General features: G+C 36.1%; 1 protein-coding gene across 1 annotated transcript; it reads left to right on the top strand.

Moving 5' to 3' along the window:
* Positions 1-931: 931 nt before the first annotated feature.
* On the top strand, positions 932-7055 carry LOC107133788 (tripartite motif-containing protein 43B-like). Its single transcript, XM_015475980.2, has 6 exons — positions 932-1399; positions 2160-2267; positions 3587-3799; positions 4404-4426; positions 5307-5404; positions 6327-7055. Exons 1-6 carry the CDS (start codon positions 989-991, stop codon positions 6824-6826), a joined length of 1353 nt encoding a protein of 450 aa, XP_015331466.1. The 5' UTR covers positions 932-988; the 3' UTR covers positions 6827-7055.
* Positions 7056-9510: the final 2455 nt, after the last annotated feature.

Raw genomic sequence — 9510 nt, 5'->3', positions numbered from 1 at the left:
TTTTACCATGTGCTTGGGGGAATATTTTAAAGGACTGAGAGATATTACCATTCCCATTTTCTTAATTATTGGTCTGTTTGAATTCAGGCATGTAGATAATAGACATAGAAAGAGAGATTCAACAGTTTAGTATTATCAAATATAAAGATGCTGGATGAAATATCCAATTTGACAAAGTTCACTTTAGTCTTTATTAATTTTTATATATCCAGAAGTTGATTTTGGGTGGGGATCCATTTTAGACAACAAAAGACATCAAAGGGAAATTTTGGTCATAGTTTTTTTTTTTTTTTGCATTCTTATCAATGGATTACAAGAAAAATATTTTCTGGATATAAGTGAAATAACACATGCAGATGAGTGGCATTGTGCAGTGCATTTTATTAATGCATTTTTAAAACTTATAATTTATTTATAAGGATGTAACCCTAAACATGATAACCTCAATTTGCTAGACAATCTCTGAAACAATCAACACAAAAGAGAATTATTGGTGATTGAATTACCATTATTGATTAAAAAGATAATGTGTTAGTTGTTACCTTATTTTAATGTTAATCAAAAATTTGTGTTCTGGCTACAATACTTACTAGTAAAGATGTCAGAGGCTTCATCAAGATAGAATAGTTTTGAAGTTAAAGACAATAACAAGGTTAAAGCTCAGGCACATGCCCTTTACTTAACCAAGGACTAGAAATGAACATTAGGATTATTTCATTTCACTTCAGACTTATGCCCTGGAGTTATATATTGAATCAAATTCCTAAAAGTCAAACAATTAGGGAGAAATTGTACCTCAAGAAATAGGGTACACTTATGGGGGAAGAATAGGGCTTGGCATAATACAATAGGTAATCTATTCTAATTATGTGTTCTGATCCAAGTAGATGTGTGTTATTGAATGAGAACTTGAGCACAATTTTGTTCAGGCCTTTCTCTCTTCAAGAATAGATGAAAAAAATTCTCCTAGTTTTCTTCCCTCAGAAAAATGGAATCCGAAATCCCACGACCCTTCCAAAAAGAACTCACCTGCTCTCTCTGCATGAACTACCTTATGGACCCAGTCACCATAGGCTGTGGGCACAGCTTTTGTTGGCCCTGTCTCTGCCTTTCCTGGGAAGAAGCCCAAATCCCTGCCTGTTGCCATGTGTGCCAGAGGCCATCACAGCAGAGAGACTTCAAGCCAGATATTTGTGTGAAGAGGATGTCTTTACTTGCCAGACAATCCAGTCTAATGCAAATCCTGAGCTCCAAGGAACACATATGTGTGACCCATCAGGAGACAAAGAAGATCTTCTGTGAAGAAGACAAGAACCTGCTCTGTTTGCTTTGCTCCAACTCTCAGGAGCATAGGGGTCACAGACACTGTCCCACTGAGGAGGCTGCTGAGGAGTACCGGGTAAGTGATGGTCCTCATGATGATGAATCCAGTCTTTACCAAGGGCCTAATAGGAACCAGATACCATATAAGATATAAAGATAGAGATATCAATAGAATATGTAAATATACCTATCTTTGTGAGGCTAGCATTCAATGGGAGGCCAATAAAGTCAACAAATATCATTTCAGTGTAAATTTAGCAGAATTAGGCTAAGACATCTTAAAGTCCCCATTTTCAAAAGGTCACTGGTGACCAAGAGTACATAAAAGATGATTTTTTTTTTTTGATACTGGGAATTTGACACAAGGTTGCTTTACTACTGAGTCACATCCCTAGCCATTTTTATTTGTTATTTTTGGGATAAGCCCTCACTAAGTTGCTTAGGGCCTTACTAAATTGCTGAGGCTTGCCTCAAACTTCTGATCCTCTGGACTTAGCCTTCCAAGTCCCTGGCATTTACAGACATGCACCACCTTGACCAGCTGAACAAAGCTTTTATATTGGAAACACATTTAGTAATTACTAGACAAATATGAAGGAGATCAACAGGAGAGAAGCATTCGCAGATACAAATGATGAGACAAAATGACTATCTGAAAGGTAGCCAACTTCATAAAATTTCTTAGTCTGTTACATTATAGAAACTGAGGAGGTGAAACAGGCACACAGGTGCATTTTATTCTCATTAAAGTACTTTTATTTTACATCCCTTAACTCTCTCCATCTGTTAGGGTCTGAAATGTGTATATCTGCTTTACATTGATATTTCCCTTACAGGAGAAGCTATTGAAGCAAATGAGATCATTATGGGGAAAAATCCAAGAAAATAAGAGAAATCTGAATGAGGAGAAAAGAAAAATTCTAACATGGGATGTAAGTATCAGAGTTATTGCCTTAGGAAACAGCTTGAGACAGTTGTGCTACAAATTTCTTCTTTAAGAACATGTGCAGAGGGCTGGGGCTGTAGCTCAGTGGCAGAATGCTTGCCTAACATTTACTGGGTCTTAGGTTCTATCTCTATGTAAGGCAAAATGAACTGAAGTCATCATGTGACCTAAGGGTCCTCTGTAGAACAAAGGGAGAAATAATTTTGCCTTTCAATGTGAGTTCACACTTACTATTTCTAGACCCTGTATTAACAGCCACAAAAAGTGACATCAAAACAAGCTCAGCAAATGGTAAGATGAAGGAACATACAGGGATTTGAAGACATTCAGTAACCATTAAGGAGCTCAGACAAAATTTCTTAAATCTAAGATCAATCTGAGTTTTGACAGTTGAATCAGTATTGAAGACCTGTCATAGTTATTTAAGGCAGAAGCTGAGGTAGGAGATGAGTTGTACAAATTCAAGAGCATATAATTGTGCATTCAATGTATTTCTTGCTGATCAGGACAATGAACTCTTGGAGATAGAAAGGAGGTGTGAACAGCAAAATGGGAAGTGCACCTGTGCTGCTGAAAAGATTGCACAGGAGCCAAACAGTATGGGTTCAAGGAGAAAATAGAACATATTAAAAAGCTGGGGAATGGGGAGACACAACACAAAGGCCTGGTAAGTGGGAGTGGATACTGAGAGGAGATAGGCAATGAAATGAGGATTAATGTTCTTAATGTAACAGGGCAATAGAGAGCCTGCAACCTCAGGTAAGAAGGTAAAGTTCAGGAGGGTACTAATGCTTTTGAAACCTTAGGCTTGGATGCTTTAGGAAGACCTTATTGTGTAGCTTCTAATCCTGAATGTAATATGCAATATTTCTGAAAGTTCTACATGGTCAGGTTATAGATGCGGGGAGATTTGAGATTAGAAACTAACATTAAATAAAAATCTCACATAATGATAACAATGTCAATGAATTAAAAGTAGTCTTTCAGATCTGAAGGGTATATAAAGGAATTACCTATTAAAGGGAATTTTCCAGGTATCTCAGAAACTTGCTAAAGACAAGCACTTTTGAAAAATTTCTGGATGGACACATTTTGAGGAAAAGTAGATTGCTCTTTTTTATTAATAGAGGAAAATAAATAAAAAATCGTGGATTCTGAGAATTGGGAGGACCTGAATTGAGGATATATATATAGCTGATTGGTAGAGGAATGAGCCAGAGAGAAACAGGTGAGGGTTAAGGAAGGAAGGAGGTTACAGTTGTCCTGAGTGTGTGACCCAGGAAATTCACATCCCTGCAGAGTTATGTACGTCATCAGGAAAACATGATCAAGACCGAGTACAGGAAGCTGTACCCGGTCCTCTGCATGGAGGAACAAAAGCATTTGGAGAGACTACAAAAGGAAGATGAAAATATTGTAGAGCAACTCAAGAGAAGTGAAGCTAAAATGGTTCAAACTGAGAAACACCTAAAAGGAATGTATGAGGAGCTGATGAGAATGTGCCATAAATCAGGGGAAAAGCTGCTCCAGGTAAAGACTTTGTTGGTTTTAAACTCCATCTTCTACACATCTTTAGTCTTCATTGTCTCTTCAGTACTAAAAATATATTTTGCCACCTTCCATACTTCTGATGGAGGCCATTCCACAAATGGGAATAATAAACTAATTCCTAACTATGAACAAGTTGTACAGAATTGTAAGAATAGCATCCCCAGAGAATAATCTCTTCTAAAATTCTGATTTATCTTATTTCTAATAACAATATTATTGTGGACATTTTATTTTTGTCTCAAATGAGCAATATTTGGGGAAAGGTAACATTTCCTTGGCCATTGTCTTTGCATATCCTGAATTTAAGTCGGCTCTATTTTGGAATACCTCAGCTGTTAGGAAAAAGTCCTTGGAAAGACCTCTTGACAGAGAGCTGATGGTCACAGCAATGCCCACTTACTGTGGTTACCATGTCTTTTACTCACTCCTAGGGTTCCAAATGCATCAAATTTAGACGATATCTATGTGTTGTACTGGGATTATACTTTAGAAAGGAAAAGAAAATCCAATTTAAGGGGCTTGGGCATGGTTGTGATTGGTATTTTGGAAGGATTCTTATCTTTTTTTTTTTTTCTCCTTACAGGATTTGGGAGACCTATTGATAAGGTAAATTTGGCTTTCAATGTGAACTGAAATGATAGGAGGGCTGTGAAAGATATAAAACTTTTTTTGTAACAAAATAAAGCCATTATATATTAGATGAGGTTTAATTATGACACATAAGCAAAGACTAAGAATTATCTGTAAATACTGAAAATGACCCTCAATTAAGAAATGGATATTCGTTCATAACCCACTTGAATCAAAGTGTGAAATATGATGTATCAAGAACTATGTAATGTTTTGAACAACCAATAATAAAAAATTTTAAAAAAAAGAAAAAAAAAAAAAAGAAATGGATATTCTGCCACAGACCCATGTGGAAAATAAACATCAACTGGCAGAAGAGAGGATAAGAATTCATCAGAAGTTAGAATATTGAGGAAAAATGATTTTTCATCCATACCTGTCAAAGTGGTATCACTGGTTCCATAATTAAAGAACATTTGAAAATTATATCAAATATATGTATTATATTGCATTATAAATGTATATGTATAATTTTAGTATATAGCACATTATCTAGGGTTCTCAAAAACTTTTGAATACAAGTATGTGTGTATGTGTTTTACTGCACATAATTTCTGCCCTGCAGAATTTGCTAGAAGGCAGCTACTTGCAATTTTAGGATTCAAAGCCATAAAAATCTTTAGCTACATAGACTATTTTTTTCCAGGTAGTAGATGAGTGAGGCAAGTACCTTTGGGTGCATGAAAGCAAAGAGAAAAGAAGGAATGATACCCTAAAAATGGTACAGTTGTAGAAGATGTTTATGGGAGTAATTCACAAGGAGGGAGCATTTTCAGTTGCATGTGTATGTCTTTCCTCAAGCACTGTGGTGAATTCTTTAGCACTCAAATGACTAACTACATTCTCCTTCTTCTAGGAGTGAGACAGTGCAACAGCATATGCCCCATCCTGTGAGACCAGTGCTCAGCATAAAACCCATCACAGGACTGATAGACAGGCTCAACCTCTGTCGTGGTGAGTGTCAGCCCACTGGTTGGACTGACTATGGAGAGTGCAGTTCAGGGATAGTTTTCTATTGAGATTGTTTCCCCCTTTATTGATCTTTCATTTAAGAGAGAAAAGGCATCTTTCCAGGACAGGTATTTAAATGATAGATGATGACAGAATAGGTATTTATAAAGAACCGTGCTGCCATAATATAGACAAAACTAAGAGAAAGTTAGTGGATTAATAAATCCATTCGCATTTCTAATAAATTACTTGTAAAAAACAAATGCACTTTGTGCAGTGGCACATGACTGCAATTCCAGGAGCTTCGGAGTCTGAGGCAGGAGGATTGCAAGTTCAAAGCAACTTAGTGAGGCCCTAAGGTTCTATCTCCAGTACCCGCCCCCCCCAAAAAAAAAAAAAAAGCCTCCCTCCTCTTTATAATTCATGGATTTTTCACAAATTTTATTATTATACATATATTTTTATATTTTGAATTTGAATCTGTTATTTTTCTAGCTAGAACAGCCTTTGTAGTCTTGGCCTACTTCTCAATGAAATGCTAGACTGTCTTATCAGAGATAATTTAATTTTACTTTTTAAACTTAAATTTGTTTTTAACTGATACACAAAAGTAGAAATTAGAGATATCTATGGACTTCTGTGTGATATTTCAATGCATATATATATATTGTATAATGTTTAACTCGAGTTAAACATGTCTGTCTCCTTAAACATTTATCATTTTTGTTTTTGGTAAAAACATGCAAACTACTTTCTTATAGCTTTTTTAAATGTACAGAACATTATGGTTTTCTAAAATCATACTACTGCATAATACCACACAAGAAGTTACTATTAGCTAATTATAATTTTATACTCATTGATCGGTCTTTTCCCCTGATTTTTTACAATAAATTTTGACTGGAGAATTCTTTTCTTTTCACAGTGGAAATTTCCCTCAGTAATGAAATAAGCAATCATAATATCAGGCTTTTTGAGGATGTGAGAACATTTGTACTTAGACAAGACCATGAAGATGCATCTCTGAATTCTGACAGATCCAACTATTTTGCTGCATGGGGAGCACATATCTTCATCTCTGGGCAACACTACTGGGAGCTGGATGTGGATGACTCTTGGGACTGGGCGGTGGGAGTCTGTAAATTGTCCTGGAAAAATATTGGCACTATGCTTGCCACTAAGGAAATATTCCTCCTCCTGTGCATGAAAGAAGGTGATCATTATAGAATTTTGACCTCTCCCCCGGTGACTTGCCAATATATAGAGAAGCCTCTGGGCCGGATTGGTGTGTTCCTTGATTTTAAGAGCAAAAGTGTGAGTTTTTTGAATGTTGCCATGAGTTCCCTTATATGGACATACCCTGCTGGTTCCTTGAATTTCCCTGTCAGGCCTTTCTTTTTAACTGGCCACAATGATCAGGGATAAGTCAGGAGCTTGATTGTCTGGGAACTCCATGTCTAAGCAAGTCCTCAGTTGAAGAAAATAAATAATACTGTACACTCTTTTACTGTTTTTCTACTTTATTGTAACCTCATTTTATTATTAAATATGAAGATAATGTGAAATGCAAATTTTGGACTATTTTAAATTCAGAGCATCTCTTCTGGCCCATTATCTAAAGTATAATCTGTGCTCGCTCACCTGCTTTGTGAGCTTACTGGAGTTCTAAATATACAGAGATGTGTATTTCTAGTTTAAGGATCTAATAAAAGGAATGAAGTTTACACATTGTGAACCACCGTGGTTTTTCACAATGCAAATGTCAGTCTAAGATCTTATCCCTCATGTAGTAAACACTGCACATCAATTCATCCTTAAGTGAGAGAAAAAAAAAATCTATTTTACAGGGAAATCTCCTGACTGCCAAGATCAGGAAAAAAAAAATCTATTTTCATAACTCAGAGTAGCTGGTTCTTTTCTTTTATAATAGAATATAGTACAAAAAATAAAATGCCTTATAGTTAGTCTACATTCCTAGCAGTTTCACAATGTCTAGAACATAACAGGAACTTAACAAATATTTGATTTATTATTAATGAGTGAACAATTGCTATGTTTTATACAATGGTAGTTTAGCGGGGATGTGGCTCAGGGGCAAAGCAGTTTCCTGGAATGTGTGAGGCCCTGGGTTTGATCCTTAGCACTGCATATAAATAAATTAATTAATTAAATAAAGGTCCATTGACAACTAAAGAAGTATTAAAAAAAAACAATGGTAGTTCACATTGTGCTGTTCCGTAATCTCTGCTATAGCATCACATAAGACTTAATATCTTTACTAAATAACATTTATGAAAGGAAGAAAGCTATTTCTTAAAAAAATCTTCAAAAGACCAACTAATAATAGAGAACGGTAATGAAAATAAATGCTATGAAATATTAAAAAGGCTTCTAAAACACAGGGTAAACCAATTGAATAGGACATGCTAAGACAATGTGGAATAAACCAATGATCCAGGTTTGTGGTTCTCAAACTTTGGTGCTTTTAGAAATGCAAATATGTGATGCAAGTGTGGTGTTGCAGACCTTATAATCACAGGCACTTGGGAAGCTGAGGCAGGAGATTGGAAGTTGGAGGTCAGCCTCAGCAATTCAGCAGTATCCTCAGCAAGTTGGCAATATGATAACTCAAAGTAAAAAAAGTAAAAAGGACTAGGGATTTAAAGTGGTGGTAAAGCACCCCTGGGTTTAATCCAAAAATGTTTCAAATTATTATTATTTTTTTTAAATGGGAATCAAGTGCAACTGATTTCATAATGAATCTTCTCTCTCTTCCTCTCAATACATATAGAAGCAAACTTCCCAGTCAACCCCATGCAATTTTTTGGTGTGTGTGTGTGTGTGTGTTTCTTTCTTTTTTTTTTTGCAAATAGCAAAACCACTTGTGCCTACTTGTACTGGACAAGTTGAGGTATATAGAACTCTAAATGATCAATAACAAAATTCCTTTATAGAAGTCAAGCTCAGAATCTGCCAAGGTGCCCTGGAGGTGAATCTCCAGGGGCAGATGCAGTTCAAATATAACAGTAGTCAGAAGCCAGAAAATCTGGTGAATACAGCTCACTGTACTTACTTTGAAGTTTGTACTTCTCCTTGAGAAACCTCTACTGTCTGATCCTGTCTGCCCCACACCCCCAACACCAGCAGAGCTGAAATTCTGTCAGACCAAACCATCCAGATCTTGGAAAAGGAGGACGCAGCAGAGAGCCAAGGGTGTTCCTTACCATCTGTCCAGTGCTTTGCATCTGAGCTGGAATCTTTCTCAGATGAATATCAAGGTAGATGACTTACCTAGTACATGCATCAGAACCACCTGCAAAAGTTGTTTGAATACTTATTGCTGTGCTTTGACCACAGAGAGTCTTTATTCAGTAGATCTGGGATGGGAAAAAAGTTCAAATTTTAAACAAATTATAAGATGCTATTACTGATGCTGATCACCGGACCATAATTTGAAAAATCTTTGATTTAGCCCAATATTAAAGATGATACTTTTATATTGTACTTGAATGGAAAACTTTTAAAAAATGCATACATAAACACATATGTGTATGAATATGCACATAGTGTGTGTATGTATTTGTATGTATACATTGAGAAAACACAAAAATTGAAATATAGGCTATAGACTTACTGCTGTAGCTTCTTGTTGCCTTTATTTGGGAGAAGAAAGTGATGAAAAAGCATGAAAAAACAGCCCCTTTTTCCCATACAGCTGCAGCATCTTGGGAAGGCATTACATTCTAATACACATATATACCACAATTTTTCATATCTATGTTTGTATATAAGGTATGTTGACACTAAATTCAAGTCTTCATACATGTATTTTGTATGATGATGACCATCACCTTCCACTATCCTTGCTATTCCCCTTACCCCACCCTTTCTCTCCAACCCCTTTCCTATGTAGAGGTAATCTTCCTCCCATGCTCTCCCTCCCTACTCCACTTTGAGTCACCCCCCCTTATATCAGAGAAAACATTCAGCATTTGTTTTTGGGGGATTGGCTAACTTCACTTAGCATAATCTTCTCTAATGCCACCCATTTACCTGCAAATGCCATGATCTTGTTGTTTTTTAGTTCTGAGTAATATTTCATTATGTAT

The sequence above is a fragment of the Marmota marmota genome, unplaced genomic scaffold (assembly GCF_001458135.2).
Source record: "Marmota marmota marmota unplaced genomic scaffold, marMar, whole genome shotgun sequence".
NCBI classification, from domain to species: domain Eukaryota; kingdom Metazoa; phylum Chordata; class Mammalia; order Rodentia; family Sciuridae; genus Marmota; species Marmota marmota.
Note: the sequence above shows the minus strand (reverse complement) of the source record. Positions and strands in the feature narration are given on the sequence as shown.

Excerpts from the sequence above, each read along its gene's own strand:
- LOC107133788 (XM_015475980.2), top strand. The coding sequence starts at position 989 with ATGGAATCCGAAATCCCACGACCCTTCCAAAAAGAACTCACCTGCTCT. Across the intron at positions 2,268-3,586 it reads CATGGGATGTAAGTATCAGA|GAAAACATGATCAAGACCGA; the intron begins GTTATTGCCTTA and ends GTACGTCATCAG. Across the intron at positions 4,427-5,306 it reads TTGGGAGACCTATTGATAAG|GAGTGAGACAGTGCAACAGC; the intron begins GTAAATTTGGCT and ends TCCTTCTTCTAG.